This window comes from Somniosus microcephalus, chromosome 3, assembly GCF_052327205.1.
Source record: "Somniosus microcephalus isolate GS21.2 chromosome 3, FLI_Smic_1.0, whole genome shotgun sequence".
Lineage (NCBI taxonomy): Eukaryota > Metazoa > Chordata > Chondrichthyes > Squaliformes > Somniosidae > Somniosus > Somniosus microcephalus.
The window spans coordinates 91,937,904-91,959,615 of NC_140989.1; the positions used below are offsets into that span (position 1 = coordinate 91,937,904).

Consider the following 21,712-nt stretch of genomic DNA (forward strand, 5'->3'; position numbering starts at 1 on the left):
TTAGAATGTCAATTGGATAGATTAATTTGGCAAGAAAAATGCTGTAAATGAAGTTGGCACTTAATGCAACCAGAGAACTAAATTTCCTCCAAGTGAACATGGGGAATATTGCTTTTTGTGAGTGCTTTTTCTTTACTCCACTTCACAAAAAATTATATTCTAAAACTTGGGAGGAAACTAACCTTACAAAGTGATAAAGTTCACTTTTAGCTTCAACCAATTAGCAATTGAAGAACAACAACATGCAGCAAAATATCAGACAGAAAACAAACACAGAGGTGAAAGGACAACAATACTTAAAGCAGAGGACTGGATTTGTTTTCGGTTTGATCAAGCTGGAAGTGGCTCAGTCCAACTAAAGGTGGGGGGGTGGGGGGTTATACCAAGGGTTGAAGCACTAGTATGCAGGCTGAGGAGGAAGAGTTTGATACCTCATTCCATTCAGTTCTAGACTTGACCTATGTACAATGAAAAAGTGCTGGAAGGAGGCCACAGGGAGGACAGAAAAACAGATGGGATGTCTTGTCTGGGCAGTACCTTCTGCTTGCATATGGGGAAAAGGACACTGACAGAGGCAGGCCATCTGCTCTTTGGCAGCAAGGACATTAAACCAAATAAATCTTAAGTTAAAATTACACAGTACAAATCACATTTAAGCAACAGGTCAAACTAATGTACATGATTTCGTCTCAAATGCACAAAGTAAATTAAAAATGAATATGAACACTAAGATTACAACATACCTTGAATAAAAGTGGCATGAGATGGAGCTGTTCTTCAATTGCTGTAGAGAATGACCTTCCTGCACTTGCCATTAACCACTTCAGCACTGTACAGCAAAAAAAAGCATGCAGCTGGTTAGAATGTCAATATCTTCAATACCTTCACTGTGAATTTTAGTTTTACATAACAGAAAATAAAAAACACATACTCCATTTCAATAAAGCAAGTTCTCTGTATTCATCAGGACTAAAAACAAGCCTTTCCTGCTAAACAGTGCATAAACACATACAACCTTTGGAGCAAAATATGAAACAGACTAACAAATGCCACAATGCAAGAATAGTCTTCTCACTACTGACATTACTTATGATTTCAAGCAATAGCATTTGATTAATATCAAGCAATATTGTCTGTTGACATAACGATCAAGCTATAAATGCAAAAACAAAAATGAAGCGCTTTTATTAAAAATAAAAATACTAGATTTCCCATGTGGGTGGTTGCATACCTGCCGTGAGGTTTTTTGGCATTTACAGTCCCTAAATGGAGCAGTAGTTTTCACATCATTATAACGGAGCAAATTTACTGAAGAAATATATCATATGATTGACTGGAGGTAAAAATTTACATACGTTATCAATACTGAAAGGTACAGGCCTCACAGATAGAATACTTGTAATGTTATTTACTTACAGCCTTGCAAAACCAAGTAATAACTTGGTTCTTCCCTACCTAGATCCTCTTATTGCCAGTTATTACATTACAATTTTTTTGCTCTATCTCCCACAGTGGATTTCCAATATTTGTCTAAGATACGTGTAGTTTATTTATTTATTTTTCCCTCCTGAAAACCTTCCTCCTCTCCCCCTCACTTTCCACAGTGGATTTGTAGTTCTTGCAGAAACTATTGCTGGTGTTGTCCTGCCAAGGGAAGTTTTTCCCCACTGTTCAATATTCAGTGACCAGCATAGGAGGTCATTTATCATGGTTCAGCCATGGCTAGCTGGTTGTCTTATATCAGTAAAGTGCCTTCTAGCTATTGCACAAATAACAATAGCTTGCAATTATAAAGCAGAAAACATTAAAAGAAAACATTAAATGGAGATGAGTTCATGATCTAATTGAATGGTGGAACAGGCTAGAGGGGCTGAATGCCCTACTCCTGGTCACATCTTCCCATGTTCCAATCCAAGGTGTATTTATAAAGAATAAGGGAATGTCAAGCCATGGAGTGAGACATGAGGAGAGGTGATTGGAAGCTTGGTTTAAAGTTGAGTTTTGGGAAGGTTCTAAAGGGCAGGGACAAGTGGAGAGGTAGATGTGTTTAGTGAGTAGGGCCCAGGCAGCTTTAGTCTGACTCTTAACTGCCCTCTGAAGTGGCCTAGCAAGCCACTCAGTTGGATCAAGCCACACAAACTGCAGCAGTTCAAAAAGAATGCCCCAACACCACCTTCTCAGGCTATGATCAATAAATGCAAGCCTTGCCAGCAACGCCCACATTCCGAGAGTTAACAGCAAAAAATGTCTGACAAAACACAGGCAGGTGGGCTTTGGATAATTTGAAGTTTATAGGCAGTGGAGGATGTGAGGCTAGCAAAGTTGATATTGGAAAAATCGAGTATAGAGGTGATAAAGGCGAAAATAATTTTATTCAACAGTGGGGCAGAGGCTGCAATGCTGTGCAGATGGAAATGTCAGCATTGCTTATGGGTAGGGTGCAGGGTTTGAAACTCAGCTCAAGGTTAAACAGGACGCCACGGTTTCATTTGGTCTGGTTCAGTTTAACCAAATGGCCAGGAGGTGATGGACTCAGTGGCAAGGCAGCAGAGTTTACAGTGGGGGCTAAGAACGATGACTTCTATTTGCCCAATTTGAAAAAACTTTAACTTATTCATTACAATTTTAGACAGAGAAGCGACTCAAGCCTAGGACAGAGAATGTAAGCTGAGAAAGCATCAAGGGAGGTGAAGGGGCCATAGTGAGTTGAAAAGATGAAAAAGGGAGAACAAAGCAAGGCCCAGAAAGAGCCAAAAAGGAAATCTGGAAGTAGGGGGCTTGGATGCAGAATAGCAGCCAAAATAAGCATGCAAATGGATATAGAGGAAGATTTTAAGTTACATGGACCCGTGGTAGAGATCTAGGAATAGCAGGGAGGGAATAACAAGATACGAGCGGATACTGGTGCTTCTGTAGCCTGCTTTCTGACTCTTTCCAACATGATTCGCTCAGCAGGCTTAAGAACCAGACAAATTTATCAAACGGGTCCTGAATCAAGTGCAGATCCCCCATTTTAATAGTCAGCGCTTGCTGCTGGCGGCCGCCTAAAAAGAGACACTGCCGAATTTAGCAGTAACCCGAACGCGTGCACAATTTGGGCATGGGCTGTTACACTGCTAAATTCAGCCATAAATCAGGAACACTCTTGAATTTATGCCCCAGTATGTCTAACTCGCCCTTCCTGTCCATCATACTTCAGACATCACACACTGTTTAATGCATTTTTCTGTGTGACAAAGTATTAATAAACAGTGTCTCAACTACAATGTACAGAAAAATACCCGAGTCACAATGTCTACAGGCTGCTTGTAGAACTTTGAATGAACTCACTCAGTGTTTATCTAACAATTAGCCTTTGTAGCCTTCAATACACACAGCTTGATCGTAGCAGAATAATACATTTGCCTGTAATTTGCAGTCAGCGGCGATGCGAAGGCGTTCGCCGCTGGCTCTGAAGTAAGCTTCCCACAAAGATCTCGCAATCTCCGAGGCGAGAAGTTTGGCTTTTCCAACGTTCAGTTGATATCAGTGCAAGTTAATAGGGATCCCCTAGTGTGAGCTGCTGTGACAGCAACAAGCTGCCTAAGCAGCCAATCACAATGCAGAATACTCACAGGCAGTGAGTAAGCTCCTATTATTGTAACTTTTTAAAAATGTTAAAGAGCAAAACAAAGATTGGGGCTCTCACATGGGGAAAAAGGTAAACCTGAAATAAAGATGAACAAACTTAAAACATTTTAAAAACATTTTTATTAAAATGGATAAATTTGAAACTCCACAAAATTAAAATTAGTTTTTCAGGGCCTTAACTTTTGTTTAGCAGTCAATACGCTGTTAAAACCCCAGTTACACCTACTCCAAAAGGTAGTAACTTTTAATGGGGTATTTAACAGTGATATTACTGCAGAAAAGCCAAAGTTTTCGTCAGTTTCACTGGTTTCCCTGATTACCAGCTATGGAAGGGAGGAGGTGGGGGGGACCACAGCGCAGCCAGTGTCGGAGCAATGAATGGTTGACCGCAACTTCAGGATTTCCACGTTAGGATGCGCTCCATCTTGAAGTTAGTCAGTTTCAACAGGGTAATAACAGCGAACGCAAATTGTATATAGCTCCTCTCCCTATAAACATCTCCACATCCAACTTAGCGGCTTGAAAAGGGGCAGGCCAGATTAACCAATCCTCCATCTTAGCAGCTAACAATTACAACTATACTCCAGACCATAAACTACCAATGGAAGATTAATACACTCATCATGAGATAATTAATTGCCTACCTGTTTTCAGAAGTTTAATGGCCTGGGTTCTTTCATCTTGTTCCCCAACACCATTTTCCTCAACAATGTGATTTTGTATCTCTTCATCAATTTCCATAAGGGGCTTAAGTTGGCCTAAGATACGGCCAGTGAATTCAGAGACATGTGGCGACAGTGTTGGATTCGAATTAGGTAGGGTGATGTCAATCATGAATAAATACGTTAGGACGCTGTAGAGGGAATATTTGAGAAGTAAAATGATTAAAGGAATGGTGTGGTACAAAATGTTATAAATTATATTGCATAATAACAAAACTTTGAATTTCAGTGACATTTGACAAATTAAAGGATTTTAGAATCGCTATTGAAGAGCGGTTGGGAACACAAATTCCAGATATATTTTTCCACCCTGAAAAGTTTGTTTGTGTGTGAATCATTTTAGAGAGCTAATCATTTGGTAAAGAGTGGAGTTTAACTGAGTCATATGGATCAGAAGGTCTGATGTTAAATCTTTGGTCAAGAATGAATTAGCTGATATCAGCCAGGATGACAGTTGGAGTTTTACAATTGAGGTCAGTGCCTCTGGGCTACTGAGTGGGGAAAAAAATTAGCCAGGATTCCCACTTCTGATTACTATCCAGTGACTTCTGCTAGAATGTGGCATCAGTGGATGGAAGGTGAGGATAGGATTGTGCTCAACTATGATGCTTCTCACAGGGACATAAAGTAACGGCGAGAGAGAGAGAGGAGGGAGAGAGAGAAAGAAAGAGGGAGAGAGATAAAGATGGGGAGAGATAAAGATAAATAAGGGGAGAGAAATATAGATAAAGGGGAGAGATATAGAGATGGATAGAGATGAGCGATGAAGGGGTGAGAGATAAAGGGTGAAAGGGAGAGAGCAAAAGGGAGGGGAGAGGAAGGGAAAAAGGAGGGGGAGGGGGAAAGAACGAGAGTGAGAAAGGGAAGGGTGTGCGAGAGAGAGAGAGAGAGAGAGAGAGAGAGATCTAGATATTTAATCCTTTATATGAGGTATACAGCCCTATTACGATAGCAAAATACTGCGGATGCTGGAAATTCGAAATAACAGAAAACGCTGGAAAAACTCAGCAGGCCAGGCAACATCCGTGGAGAGAGAAACAGAGTTAACGTTTCAGGTCGAAACCCTTCTTCAGAACTGAGAAAAAAGCAGGAAATGAAACAGATTAAAAAGCAAGTTTGGGGGCTGGGAAATGGGGGAGGGGATGAAAGAACGAGAGCAGGAAACGGCACTGATACAGTCATCAATGTACCGGAAAAAGAGGTGAGGGAGGAGACCAGAGTAGGACTGGAACAACGAGTTCAGCCTACTCGGGTCCCCTCCCTCTCCTCTTTTTCTGGTACATTAATGACTATCGGTGCTGTTTCCTGCTCTCGCCCTGAACTAGACAATTTCATTCACTTTGCCTCCAATTTCCACCCTTCCCATGGTCCATCTCCGACTCTTCCCTTCCCTTCCTCAACTTTTCCATCTCCATCTCTGGGGATAGGTTATTGACCAACATTCACGACAAGCCCACTGACTCCCACAGCTACCTGGACTACACTTCCTCCCACCCCGCCTCCTTTAAGGACTCTATTCCATTCTCCCAGTTTCTCCATCTCCGCCGCATCTGCTCAGACGATGCCACCTTCCATACCAGTGCTTCCGACATGTCTTCCTTTGTCCTCAATCGAGGATTCCCCTCTACCGTGGTTGACACGGCCCTCGACCGCATCCGTTCTATCGCCCGCACTTCTGCCCTCACCCCTGCCCCTCCCGGAACCACGATAGGGTTCCCCTTGTCCTCACCTTTCACCCCACCAGCCTCCACATTAAACGGATCATCCTCCGCTGTTTCCGCCACATCCAACATGATCCCGCCACCAAACGCATCTTCCCCTCCCCTTTGAGCATTCCGTAGGGACCGCTCCCTCCGAGACACCCTAGTCCACTCCTCTATCACCCCCAGTACCCCTTCCCCTTCCCAGCGCAGGAGATGCAACACCTGCCCTTATACCTCCCTGCTTCCCACTGTCCAGGGCTCCAAACACCCCTTCCAGGTGAAACAGCGATTTACTTGTACTTCTTGCAATCTAGTATACTGTATTCGCTGCTCACGATGGGGTCTCCTCTACATTGGGGAGACCAAACGCAGATTGGGTGACCGCTTTGCGGAACACCTCCGTTCAGTCCGTAAGAGTGACCCCGAGCTTCCGGTTGCCTGTCATTTCAATTCACTGCTCCATTCCCACTCAGACCTCACCGTCCGCGGCCTCTTGCATTGTTCGACGGAAGCTCAGCATAAGCTCAAGGAACAGCACCTCATCTTCCGATTAGGCACTTTACAGCCTTCCGGACTCGCTATCGAGTTCAACAATCTCAGATCATAACCTCGGCCCTTATTATATTTTTATATATTTTTTATCCACACTTTTGGTTTGTGCCTTTTCCTTTTTTTCTCTCCCACATGGCAGCTGTCTTTCATTCTGCCAGCGCATTTCACACCTCATCTAGAGCCGTCCTTTGTTTCTTTACCTGTCCTATTACCATTGCGTCTCGCCTTGAATATCTCAATGTCGCTTCACCTCTCACAGAACTTCCCTTTTGTTCTTTCATCCCCTCCCCCATTTCCCAGCCCCCAAACTTGCTTTTTAATCGGTTTCATTTCCCGCTTTTTTCTCAGTTCTGAAGAAGGGTTTCGCTTTCTGTTATACAGCCCTATTGTTAGCCTCCTACTAACACCATGGGACATCTGCTAGTCAATGCTAATCAAGATCATTACATTGTTTCATTAGCATCACAGTGCTAATGACAAGTTAAATAGATTCACTCCAAAGTGGCCACTGTAAATTAAGAACGATGTCCATTCTAGCCATGCCTTTTAGTACGAGGTGACTGTAGAGCTCGTGCAATTTAATACACAAATACAGATTTAGAACGATTCAAATCAAACTCACAACTGTGTACATACACGCTTTATAAGAATAATAAAGATATTGCAACATTTTTAAATCCTACTATTTAAAATCCCTATAAGCACTCACCTTCCTATCCTTTCTCGCACATTTTTGTAGACCTGTGTGAGTTTGGGCTCAAGGTACTGAAGGAGTCTATGCATCAGTTCAGGTACTCTCCATTCTTGCTGTGCCAAACCACCCTGCAAAACGTAGAGTCGACTAGCAACGGAACACAAAGAATGTGAGCTGGTAAATGATTGTTTTCATTTCTTGTAAATCAAGGAAAGTGAATACATAACATTTTCTTTGATCACCAATTACAGGCATGGTCTTCTGCATCCCTTCACAGGTGTTCACTTTTCACATACAAATGAATTTGCTTCATTTAAAGAAAGCAGTAGAAGGAAATGAAGGGGGGGGGGGGGGGGGAGGATCACTGGGACACTGTCCCTAAAAGAGTTGGGCATCAGTAATGATGGCACTATCCAGTGCAGACCTGCAGGTTCAAGATTTGATGCTCAGCCTGATGACTAACTAGCTGACAACACTCCTTGAGCTTGGGAGGAGAAAAAAAGTCAGCCAGGGTTTCCACTGGCATCTCCTGCTGCCAATTTTGTTTGTGGGGTTGTTAAGCAAGAACAGAATTGAGCTCAGCAGTGATACTGCCAGGGATGAGCCTGATCCAGGCTTTGCTCAAAGATACTTGTTATTTGGGCAAGTTACCAGAGGATGGCTGACATTCATGGAACCATACCTCAATTTTGGTCAACAGCTTTAGGAACCAGAAAAAAAATCAAACAAAGTTCATATTTGTGATGTGGTCATTCTCCACTCCTACTCTATATGTAGGTATTACTCTGGAAGGAAAAATCAGTTCTTTTAAATTGAGACATCAGCAGAGACCTCAAGGTGGTGCAAAGAACTTGAGCATACAAAAACTGCATGCTCCACATTGTGCCAGGTCAGAGAGAGAACTGAAGGCAGGGAGGGAGGGCGCTTTGCATGTGGAAATTGAAGTATACTCAAGTACAGGAAACTTTTGTTTAACCGGAGGTTAAAAGTCCGGAAAGCTCTATCTACCGGCAAAATTCAGGAGCCGTTTCCTATAAGTTTTTTTTTACTTCTTGTTGCTTTTTTTTTTCCCCAGTCAGGCTCTGCAAGGTCTGTAGCTAAGCAACAGCTTCAGCTAGAGACGCTTGCAGCTGCAGCTGACTGTTGAAGCTGTTGCTAATCAACAGGGTTTGTTGATTCACATGGGAGCTGAAAAGCTCTATGTTTTAACATTAGCGCTGGTTTATACGGCAGTTTTGATGGGACGGCACCAGCTCGGTCCAGTCAGTGCCGGATACCAGAAAGTTTCCTGTAGTACATTTCACAACCCATTTAGTTGCACACTAATTGTATTAGGTTTACCCACTGTATTGGTTCCAAATGAAAAATAACTGCCTAGGCTCGACCTATGCATAGAACTAAGGCTCCACGAACTTCAGCAAAGTGATGTTTTCTTGAAGGGAAGACACATCCAATAGCATATAGCAATTTAACTCCCAATTTCCCAAGATAAGTGACAAAAGTGACAACTTTAGACATGAATTTTTTTTGTGATTGTCATATCCACATCTCAAAGTAAACAGGGTAGGTAGGAAAAGACTTGAAACTCACTAATCCTGTAAGTCAACATAAATGTCTTTAACATTGTGAATTTAGTGTATCATATATATAAGAAATCCATATTCAGGTGGGTTCAACATAAAATTGTGGAAAAGAACATTAAAATCCCATACAATCTAATATTCCTTCATAAATATGGCAGTCATTTTGTTTGTATGTGGAAATTAATTGGTGGAGGTAGATAAGGAATATCAAATTTGTTGTGAATGTAGTAGCCTTCATGACACGTTACTCCCCATTGTGACTTTCAGTTTGCAACTTACGATACTAAAATGCAAGGCATTTTTATATTTATAAACAACTAACTTCTCTCATGAAAACTACTGCTTGTGCAATATATACTAGGTGAATCTCTAGATGTCAGTGATTAAAAGCAATGTAGATTTAGAGTACCCTCACTGTTTATTTAAAAAGTTAACAGAACTTTGATAGGACTGATTGAGAAAGGCATTAGGTTTAACTGATAAACCAGAGAGCGTCAGGCTGACTTAAAAAAAAAACTAATTCGGAGTATGTGCACAGATGTATCCCATTTGATGTTCTCAAGCATGTATTGTTAATAATGCAATGCACATGTGCTGAATACCCATTCAATTTGTTATAATAAAATGATCACGAGATCGATTACTTTGACACTCACAAATGTTCAACTTTACTTTGGGGAAAAAAACAATATAATTTAAGGAAATACCAGTTTAAGACATACTCTATTTCTTACCAATGTTCATCTTCAAAGCACTAAAAAAGGTTTTAAGCAAGAAACAATGAGTATTTTAATGTATTACAGTACCCACAAACAATAAAATAATGAATCACAGTAAGAATACCACAGTATTTCTAACCAACATATCTTTCAAAAGATCAGGCCTTAAAAAAAAGTATTTATCCAAGAAGAAACAATTCTGTTGAAAATAAATTCTGTGTAGAAAAAAGGGAAATAGATACACACTAGGATTGTGCACACAGCGAATCATCACATTCACAGCAGTCTATGCTTTTACATACTTCAAAACTTTATTGCAATTGCCAACAAAAAAAAATTCATATTCAATATATATTTTCTGGAAAGGGTTCCCTTTCAGTTCCACTACTGCATTTCCACAATTTCTTACCAATTATTGACCAGAACTCTCATCTCACTTTACTTGTACTTTGAAAGGCAGGTTAAACTGCTATACAAGTACTTGAGAACAAATTGGCTCTCAAGCACTTATTTGAAAGCTTAATCTGCCTGTCAAAGCACAAGTAACTCCCACTGCATCATTCAAAAGTTTATTATAAAAAAACATCAAACTTGGCAGAGTTTACCTCCAGATTACAAAATACTCAGTTTAGTGTGAACTTTCGAACCAACTGTACAATTTCACACCATATGTTTACAGGAAACTCCATCAGTAGTATGTCTTCCACACTGACTATGGGGAGATTGTTAATTTGTGACGCCAAGCTGAAATTATACAAGCATGGTAGAACATTCTAATTTGGATTACATTAAGCTTGGCATGTAGCATGTCTTTTAACTCAGTTACCTACTGTGATTGCTATTCCCATGTGCACAGTCCCTCCAATATGTAATGTAATTGAGTTTTCTGAAACTTTTGTACTTTTCAGTATTTTATCAACCAAGTCTGAATTTGGATATCATTGGTTTAAACAAGAACCTCCAATAGTGCTTTGAAGTGACTGGAAAAATATTTAGATACGGTGTGTGACATGAATCAACTGAGTGGCCTGCGGGTGGCACTGTCCAGGGAGAGTTTAAATACTCGGGCACGGGCCCAGCTTGCGCAGGACATTCTTAACAGGAACTAGTGAAGGATATAACTAGACCTCCATGTTGTAAAACCGTTGATTAAAGCTTTGTTTAACGCTTAGACCAAGTGTCTAGTAGTTTTCTTACGTCAGTGTGTACATAGCTTTCAAATGTCACTGACAAGCATAACCCCCCTTTACTATATGCACAGCCCTCCATATCAGATTCGTAAGCAGACTTCAATCTGGATGCATGGAATGCCTCAAATAAGAGCATTTCAGAATACCTGTTTTAACAAAGCCCACCTGATCTGGAGGTATTAACGCTGCTAGTACTTCTTCCAGTGTCTTTGCCATAATTTTTGCAAAATGTGTACACCTCCCGCAGACATGGGGGTCCATATCTGGTTACAAAAGCACAGAATGTTGCCTTGTTCAAATTCAGAAGCAAGATTTATTTTTACTCGCCTCATTATAGATTGTCAGAAGACTTGGAGCAACACTTTCTGATAAGGACAATTAAATTAAGATATCCCACAACAACAGTGGCCCTCGCCAAAGAACACATTTTTCCAATGTGTTCTTACTCTCCTAAGACACAGAGGGATAGTAATTGAGTCAAGCAAGTTACTTAATTCTTGGAAAGCTTTGTAAGGAACACAGGGCATCATAAACACCACTTCAACGGATTTTATCATTGTGGAGTCTAATTAAAAAGTTTTCTAGCAAACTGAACGATATTCTTAATAAAATTATTTAGTTTTTTGAAATGATCAGATTTGTTCCCATTTTTGTAATTTCTAGTTCTCATCTTATATAGAGTTGCTCCACTTGATCCAGAGATCAAGTTCTTTTTGAACATTAGCCTGAAGCAGCAGGGACTGATCTTTGATCTTTTCCCTGGAGACTTTGATTTGTACTTTTTTTCAACAAACGTAGGAGGATAGGCAAACAGAAAGGAGGACTATACAAGGCCTTTGGAGGATATAGACAGGTTGGCAGATGAGAGAGATAATACATTTTTGAAAACAAAATGAGGAATAGGGGTATAAACTCAAATAGAACAATGCTGAAGGGTAGAGGAACAGAGACACTTTGGGATACAAATACACAATTCCATAAAAGGGTCTTTGGGTTTTACGAAAAGGAGCATAGAGTACAACAACAAAGAGGTAATGACAACTTCATACAACACAATGGTTAGGCCACAGTTCTAGATTGCGTGTATTTTTGGGTGCCCCATTATAAAAAGAATAGTGAAGCCATGGTGAGCATACATGTAGATTCATCAGAATAGTGCAAGGATGGGGAACTATAGCTATGAGGAAAAACTCAAGACACCGGGACTACTTCCAAAATAGCAGAAAAGACCAAGAGGATATTTAAAATGATCACGAGGAGAGGTCAGGAGACTTTGTTACGCAGAGAGTGGTTAGAGCATGGAATGCTTTGCCACATGGAGCAGTTAAGGGAGATACTACAGGTAGACTATCCTTTATCCGAAAACCTCGGGACCAGCCGAGTTTCGGATAAAGGAGAATTTCGGATTTCGGAAGGTGGGTCGGCGGGGGTCCGCGGGGGGGTCGTGCACACGACTTACGCTGACGCTCAGCGTAAGTCAGTCGGGGTCGGCGCCGGCGGGGTAGGCGGTTGTCGGGGCCGGCGGGGGGATCGGTGGTTGTCGGGGCTGGCGGGGTCAGCGGTCGTCGGGGCTGGCGGTTGTCGGGGCTGGCGGCTGTCGGGGCCGGCGGGGTCCGTGGGGGGGTCGTGCGCACGACTTACCCTTTATCCGAACTTCCGCAACCGGAACCCTCTAAAAACCGAAGGTTTTTCGTTCAGCGTAAGTCGTACGCACGACTTACGCTGAACGAAAAAACCTTCGGTTTTCGGAAGTCCGGATAAAGGGTAGTCTACCTGTATTACATCTTTTAAAGGAAGAGTCAGTAAACATTTGAAGCAGAGGAATATACAGGTCTGTGGAGAAGAGAGCAAGGCAGTGGGATTAATTTTGGATTGTTCCAGCAAAAAGAGGTGGGACATACATGATGGGCCAAATAGCCTCCTTCTGTGGGGTAAATTTTTACAGTTCTATGGAGCGGGCATTTACATAGCACAAGTTCCTTACTGGTGAATTGGATTTTATTTTGTGTACCAAAATTATCTTTGGCCGAGCTAGCAAATTGTCTTCCATCAGATTACGCTCCCTTACAAAAGAGATTGGGTATACCAAGAATTGTCCCTTCACCTCAAAAAATCTTAGGAAGACCCCCTCCCATCAAAGTCCAACAGTAAACTCTCACTGCACATCATTAACTAGTTTTGTTTGAAGGAGATTTATACTTCATTAAGATTACTATCCCCTGGCTACAAGTACTGAATCCTACAGAGAATACATTATGCAATAAAATATCTCTCTCCTCCACCTCACCACCATCCCACCCCATCTTATTTAGATCCCCTACACCACACTATTACCTGGCATACAGCAGGTAACCTGCTCCCAGCTGTAGCGTAGAGCCAGGGATGCCTAGCTGTTTCCTTGCCTCCAATAAGTACTTCACCCTCAATAGTCTGAGACTATAGACTGCTCAGATGGTAAACTGCAGGTAGGAGCTGCATCCTGCACTCCTATGGCATAGCACATTGGTAAACCAACATTTTAGACCACTAAACCACCTTTTCTAACACAATTCTGATTATAAATTAGAAACAGCTCATAATACTATAGGTTTGTCATGAGTTATCAGATCCATTTCTGATTTATGAAATGTAACCACAGAACATTGTGGAGTACTAACACTTTAAACTATGGTTTTGAACATTCACAGCAGTAACTGACAAAGCTAAAGGGTGCTAGCACTCCATTGCTGTATGCATTATACCAATATGGAATATAATTTTTTCAGTTAACATGCTAAAAGTACATGGCAACCTTAAGTAACAATATTCCAATGTGTGCTGTTTAAATGTATGAATTTATGGACAATGTAATTCCAGTTTCTGAACTGTATGCCAATATTACAATATTTCCTTTTGGCTTTCAACTGTATGCCAATAAATAGTTGTATTTTACTCAGCCTTTTACAGAATGCGTGGAATTAGAATCCTTTTCTTGGGAACACAGGAGCAGAAATATGCCATTCAGCACCTCGGGCCCGCTCTGCCATTCTATTAGATGATGGCATCGAGATCTGCATTTCAACTCTATTTCCCTGCCATTGTTCCATATCCCTTGATACCCTCACCGAACACAAATCTATCTATCTCAGTCTTGAAATTGTCCTTGCATCCACAGCCTTTTGGTGTGGTGGCGGGGGGGGGGGGGGGCGGTGGAAAGAAAGAGTTTTCCAAATTTCTACTATTCTTTGTGTGAAAAAGCATTTCCTGATTTTACTCCAGAATGGCCCAGTTCTAATTTTAAGATTATGTCCCCTTGCTCTCAATTCCCCACCAGAGGAAATAATTTCTCCGTATCTACCCTATGGAATCCGTTTAAAAATTTTAAACACCTCAATCAGATCACTCCTCAATCTCCTATACTCAAGGGAATATAATCTAAATTTATGCAACCTGTCCTCGTAACTTAACCCTCAAAGCCCATCATTCTGCTAAATCTGCACTGCACCCAAGGCCAATATATCCTTAAGGTGTGGTGCCCAAAACTGAACACAGTACTCCAGATGGGGTCTAACCAAGGCTCTATACAAATGAAGCATAACTTCTTCCCCTTTGTATTCCAGGCCACTTGAGGTAAAGGCCAACATACCATAATGATTTGTGTATTTGGTCTCCCAAATCGCTTTGCTCCTCTGCAGTTCTTAGTTTCTCAGCATGTAGAAAATACTCTGAATTATCTTCCCTGGTTCCAAAATGGATGACCTCACAATTGCCTACATTGAACTGCATTTGCCATAGTTTTGCTCACTCACTTAATCTGTCGATGACCATTTGCAACTTCCTGCTCCCATCTGCACTACATTCTGAATGGATTTATGATTCACCTACCATGCATCTGCAAATGATCCCCCTTCTCCACTCAATGGGGCCTCCATTAGCAACTCAAAAAGCCAGTGAAGTTTACGAGGGTCTCTGCTCTCCTGTGAAAATAAAATGAAGTGATTGTTTTTTTTCATAATGCAATTCTCCTGTCCTCTTTCTTTTGATTGATCTACAGTACACCGGAAATAATGCAATGGAAAAGTAAATACAGTAGTTAATCTTAAAACTTTGAGTTATATTAAAGCTATTCTAATTTGAGGGACAAAGGAATAGACAGTTATGCAGATAGGACTGGAAGAAATAGGGTGGGGGGAGGTTCGTGTGGAGCATAAACACGGACATAGACCAGTTGGGCCAAATGGCCTGTTTCTGTGTTGTAAATTCTATGCAATATTGTCTTATGGATTTGCTGTTTTGTACATATTATTTCCACTTACTCTGTTTATAATGCTCATTTTCATTAGAACTCTTTAGATTCAAGATTAAAGATTATTTTATTGCCATATGTAACTGGTACAATGGAATGCTTACTCCCCACTCACTCCCACAATATAAGTATGAATATAAAAAGCAAAAAAGTAAAACAAGTATAAATATAGAAACAACAGCAAATAAACAAATAAGTATAGCAATGACAGTCCAAGTTGCAGGATATAATGAATAGTGCAAAAAGCCTCTATTACCACTGGAAGTAATAGTAATGTAATATGATAATAAATATATGGTAGTATAAATATAATAAGTATAAGTTAAAATACAGTGTGCAATGTACAAATGAGTTATAAGTTAAGGTTGAGGTATAAGAGTCCTATGTGCACACAGTCCAGTGATCAAGAATGTTCTTGTGCGTTCACGGTTCATGTGATATACAATTCCAGGGTGGGGGGGGGGGGGGGGGGGAGAATGTGACTATGATATGTGGGGCAGTGCAGTTAGCAATTCAGTAGGCGCACTGCCTGTGGGTAGAAACTGTTCTTGAACCTGCTGGCCCTGGTTCGGATGCTGCGGTACCGACGGCCGGACCGCAGGAGGGAGAACAGTTCGTGCCCAGGGTGATTGGGGTCCTGGATGATGGAGCGAGCCTTGTTCCGACACCTGGTCTGGAAGATCTCCTCGATGGACGGAAGTGCACATCCGATGATGTTTTCTGCCATCCTCACAACCCTCTGGATGGCTTTCCTGTCCTGTGCAGTGGTGTTACCATACCACACATTGACACCACCCATCAGGACGCTCTCTATGGTGCCGCGGTAAAAGTTCACAAGCCACTGTGCACTTATGCCGCATTTCCTCAGGCACCGTAGAGGGTAGAGGCGCTGGTGTGCCTTCTTCAGAATGGCCTTGGTATTGTGGTTCCAGGCCAGGTCATCTGAGATCTGCAGTCCCAGGAATCGGAAGCAACTGATAAATTTAATGGAAAATGGTAGTGCAAGTTAAAAGGAGGATGGATATACATTCTGGACTAGCATGAATTACAGAAAGTGAGAAAGGCTATATAAGCATAAGATGACAATATAGAGTGAATACCTCTTCTTTGGCCAATCATTATAAATGGATTGATTTTGAGTAGTTTTGATATACCATATTTTTGGTAGGCTAAAAATAGATCTCTTCCCCCAGCCCCCCCAAATCAAAACGTCAAGGCAAGATTAAATTGCAGTCTAGAAAGGAATACCTGGAGTGTTAAAATATGAAATAATTCCATATTTTAAACCTGAGTGTGGAATAATTTTTCTTAATTTACAAATTAGGAGCAAACACAAAATACCTGAGTACAATGGATAATCACAGTGTATGCAGTCCCGAGTTGGTTTTTGAACAGTAGGTTGCTGAACACAAGCACAAGACCAAAAGTAGCAAGGGATTACACATTCCACTTCAAAGCACATTCAGGTGTCAGGCTGGCTCAGTGGTTGCAATCTTGCCTTGGAGTCAGAAGGCATTCAAGCCCCACTCCAGGACTTTAGCACATAATCTAAGTAGGGCAGTGCTAAGATGCTGTTGTTCAGATTAGATGTTAAACAATGGCCGCCTGTCTGTTCAGGTGAATGTAAACGATCCCATGGTACTTCTTTTTAAAGAAGAGCAGGGTATTCTCCTGGTATCCTGACCAACATTCATCCCCCAAACACCATCAAAAGCAGAATGGCTAGTTTTCCATCTCATTGCTTGTGGGACCTTGCTGCGTGTGAATTGGCTGCCCGATTTTCTTACAAAACAACAGATTATATTTCAAAAGTAATTCCTTGGCTGTGAAATACTTTGGAATGTTCTGAGGCTATTGTTGTGTATGTAATATGTGTGCTACTTTGAACCTATGGACAGGACTGCACTACTTGTTGGGCGTAGTGATACGCAGTACCACTCCTGGCCATAGGGGTATAAATAGTACTGTGGGTACTGATCCCCCTCAGTTCCCGCCTGTGGGCATGAAGTAAAGACCTATGTATAGTCCCTACCTCCAACCAGTAAAGACCTGTTTGAGTTATACGTTTAAGTCTTTGTGTTAATTGTTCAATACAATACACATACTTAACACTGGCGACGAGTCAGGCTCTTACCCTGCGGCAGTTATTCCAGGCGGCTTCGTCCAAAGACAGGACGTTGAAGAGAGGTTTCAATCCTCAACACCCCACTCAAAACTGAAGGGCAGCAGAAATCCTGACAGCTTCCAGCGACTGGAAGAGACAGGCATTAGGACCCTGAAGCCTCCATCAGCTTGTGAACCGGAGTAAAGACAGGACTGGGGAAGAGAGAGAGGTAGGGCGATAGCGATCGGCAGATAAGGGCCGGGCCGCTTTGAAGTGAGGGGCGCAGCCGGGCCAGCGATCGGGACCAAAGATAAGAGCCGCACTCAGACTGAAAGGCGCGGCGGCTGCAGAAGCTCAAGGTGCGAGAGTCGCGGTGCACAGCGCGGGCTATCGATCGCGGCGAAGATAAGGGCCGCACTCGAGGGCTGAAGGGAGACGGCGTCGGGGGACGGGTGAAGACCGCCAAGCGCGGGAAAACCGCCATTTTGTGGGCGGAGGACGACGGCAAGAGCGGGAAGCCGCCATCTTTGATAACAAGTAAAGAAAATAAAATCTGAGAAATTGCAAATCTACAATGCCTAAACACGGGAATATTAGCACCTTTGATAGTGACCTCGAAGATTGGGCCATATATGTTGAAAGAGTAAAAAATTATTGTAAGGCCAATAAAATTCGTGACCAAGATAAAGCTCTAACATTATTAAATTTAATGGGTGCGAAGACGTACGGGCAATTGAAACACCTGTTATCACCAGATGAACCGGCGGATAAGACGTTCGATGAGATTGTTACTGTCCTGAAAGATCATCTAAACCCCACGCCGCTGATGCTAGCGGAACGATTTAAATTTTACGACAGAAGGCAGCTACAGCATGAAAGCAATGCTGAATATTTGCTGGAATTGTGTAAATTAGCGAAATATTGCCAGTTTGGAACGGGATTGACAGATGCATTACGAGACAAATTTGTGTGTGGTTTATTTAAACAGGATACACAAAAGCGACTGCTCGAGGAGAATGAGCTGACGCTTGAGAAGGCGGTCACTATGGCAGCAGCACACGAAGCCGCAGCGAGAGGCACGGCAGTAATGCAGCTACGGTCACCGGAGCTCAGTGCACACAAATTGGGTGAGAGTTCTAGCAAATGTTATCGTTGTGGAAAGACAACGCATGATCAGAACCAGTGTTGGTTTAAAAACCAAGAATGTAGAACTTGTGGTAGGCTTGGACATATAGCTAGAGTATGCAGGTCAGGGAAGAAGACCAGCAACAAGAAGTCACCGCAAGGAAAATACGCAAAGGTACACAAGGTGACCGAACAGGAGTCCGATTCAGACGCTAGCAGTAATGAACTGGCTAGCTTAAGCTGTAATGAACTGGCTAGCTTAAGAGTACTCAACGCTGGTAAGGGTGCAGACCTCCAGACAATTTGGGTCACTCTTCAGATAGAAGGAGTCCAAGTAAAACTGGAATTGGACACTGGATCGGCATTGACGGTCATAAATAAGAAAGATTACGGAAAGTTATTCCAACATATTCCCCTACAGGATACGGGGATTATATTGAAAACATACACGGGGCAAAGAGTGTACCCCATCGGGAAAATAGAGGTTGCAGTGGCCCACAAGGGCGAAGACAGTCAAATAATGGACTTATATGTGATATCTGAAGGAGGTCCTCCACTACTAGGACGGGAGTGGATTAGGAAAATGAATATGGACTGGCATTTCCTACAAACAATAACGAGTGAGAACTCGGTGAAGATAGTCGGCCCAGACTCTGGAACGGATGATGGTAAGCCCAACTCAGGTGCAAAAGACAAAGTTTCAGCACAGAATTCCACTGAGCAACAACAACATAGTTTAACTGTGGATTCTGAGTCTGGCAAGTCTACTGATGTGCCCATTTCTGAGGGACACCGGGCTCGAACTCAACTCCATTTCAAACTACAACAGCAATTAGAACAAATGCTTCGCCGTTTTGAGCAAGAGTTGAATGCAACGAAAGAGTTCTTTGATATAGAGTTGGAGAATCTGGAAAGACAACAGAAGCAGCTGATGGAGAAAATGGAGCAGGAGCACACAAAACGTCTGATGTCAGAGGAGTTAACGGTCAGCCAACTCCTGCATATGCTGAAGGACAGGACTCTGAAATGGGAAAAACTTGAACATGAACTTCAATATTCAAACAAAAGGGGTTCGGAGCTCTCAAAGGTTATTGGAAGAGCTGAGGTGGCAACACAGACTGAGATGACTGCAACAGAGCAGCCCTTGGATGCCAAAAGTACGCTGACTCACGTCAACGTAGAACAACAGACCGCTGAAACAGCTGCTCCGGTAGAGGGATTGCATAGTCCGATCAATCAATCTCCAAAGGAAGTTGAAGTATTAAAATCACAAATGAGGTCACTAGTAAACGACTTGCTGAAAGCCCAGAAAAAGCTGGATGCAGAGGTACACATGAAGAAGTCTCTTCAGGAAAGATGTCTGGATTTGGAACAAGAGCTGGCTAACGTCCAGCTAGGTATGGAGGAAATAGACGACCCTCTCACTGGTCTAGCTCAGGACGACACCGAATATTACGATGTCCTGTCCTGCCCAGCTTGTAACTTCGACTCCCAAAGTGCAGAAATCATGGAGGAGCACCAAAAGTCTACGGAACATCGGGAGAAGCTGGCTCTACGACGGAAACAGGAGGAAGAGAAGGAGGAACTGCGCATGCAGCTGTGGCAGCTGACAATGGAGCCCAGAGAGTCTCCAAGAAGCAGAAAAGGAAAAGGAAAAACAGAAGATGACCCATCTGAACCATTATCACCTCTACCAGATCACACACGTGGTCCCTCCGAACGGAGCCAATTCAGTTCGGAAGTTCAAACTGTTAAATCCATGGAAGGACTATTGAATGAGTCACTCTAGCAACGTGAACCGACTACACCACAGAGATTGAATCTGTGAACTGTTTTCCGCAGAGACTGAATCTGTGATCTGTTTTTGACATGAAGTTATCTATGTATCTATGTTATTCTGTTATGTAAACCTGAAGTTATATATGTATATATGTTATTACGTTATGTTAAATGGGGAGATGACTGTAAAGCTAGGAAGGGAGGAATGTTGTGTATGTAATATGTGTGCTACTTTGAACCTATGGACAGGACTGCACTACTTGTTGGGCGTAGTGATACGCAGTACCACTCCTGGCCATAGGGGTATAAATAGTACTGTGGGTACTGATCCCCCTCAGTTCCCGCCTGTGGGCATGAAGTAAAGACCTATGTATAGTCCCTACCTCCAACCAGTAAAGACCTGTTTGAGTTATACGTTTAAGTCTTTGTGTTAATTGTTCAATACAATACACATACTTAACAGCTATGAAAGGCACTAAATAAATGTCAGTCTTTCTTTTCAACTAATTCAACTCAGTCTTTACAAAATACAGAAAACTTTGATATAATGCATTTTTTTTTTAAATGACCACCTTAAACTGAGAATCCATATAAAAGCATCCCCTTTGTTTCAAAATTAATTTTAAACAAAATTATCTCAAACATTTGCATAAAACACAATGGAGAACAATGTTATTTCACGGTTATGAAAACCTAATAATTATTGAGTAAAGTCAATAAGTTTATTTACAGGTCTTGCTCGCACATGGAATTAATGTCCGAACATGCATCACTTTTGCTATGTTTTCTTAAGCTGTTTACCCTTTCCAACAAGATTTATTTTAACACATATCTAAGCATTAGGTAGTCCAGGCAGTTATATTTTAGAAAGACTTGACTGTATAGTTAATTTATTTAATATTAAATGAGGTAATGATTTGGATTTTACATCAGAACCAAAAGAAAGGCAAATGTTAAATTTAAAAGGTATGCAAGTATTGTGCAGTTCAGGTAAATAATTTTTCCATTTTACTTACACAAGCTGTGGCAATGCATGTTCCCCAGTCACTGTAGGTCTCCACTGTGATGTTGGACAAGGCAGTTCTCAGAAGGGGACAGAGAATCTCCCACAGCTGCTCCACCTATAATCACAAAAATAATCAACTCTTGTTCAAGGGACTGAACAATAATGTAAAAAAAGTCTATATTCCAGCTACAGGAATATTGCAAATCAAGATTGGACAGCATAAAATTTAATTTCAGTTTTTCCATCCTTAGCTACACAGCCCCCACCACTTAAACTGCCCACATTTGTTGATCGCCATAAAATGTACATTCAACACTATTCAAAACTCATCATGTATTCATTTAAAATGGTTCTCAATATGAGTTGCATTAAAGATTCAAGCCAGAGTATTAAGAGGTATGTAGTACCAAATTGGTTTAAATGAAAATGAACCATTCTGACTGTCCTATCTCATAGAATCATAGAAAGTTACGGCACAGAAGGACGCCATCCGACCCATCGTGTCTGTGCCGGCTGAAAAAGAGCTTTACAGCCTAATCCCACTTTTCAGCTCTTCGTTGTAGACTTGTAGGTTACGGCACTTCAAGTGCATAGCCAAGTACTTTTTAAATGTGATGCGG

The 21,712-nt window shown here is 41.8% G+C and overlaps 1 protein-coding gene across 2 annotated transcripts in view; it reads right to left on the bottom strand.

Annotated features, from left to right (window-relative positions):
* The window catches only part of LOC147121204 (proteasome activator complex subunit 4-like), a 187,606-nt gene that overhangs the window by 30,002 nt on the left and 135,892 nt on the right, over positions 1-21,712 (bottom strand). For both annotated transcript variants that reach the window (XM_085981336.1, XM_085981335.1), the window contains 5 exons: positions 21,103-21,207; positions 14,658-14,749; positions 7,317-7,448; positions 4,275-4,483; positions 744-829 (listed from right to left, as the gene is read on the bottom strand). In XM_085981336.1, coding sequence (XP_085837462.1) covers positions 744-829; positions 4,275-4,483; positions 7,317-7,448; positions 14,658-14,749; positions 21,103-21,207 — 624 coding nt within the window. The remainder of the gene's footprint in view (positions 1-743; positions 830-4,274; positions 4,484-7,316; positions 7,449-14,657; positions 14,750-21,102; positions 21,208-21,712) is intronic.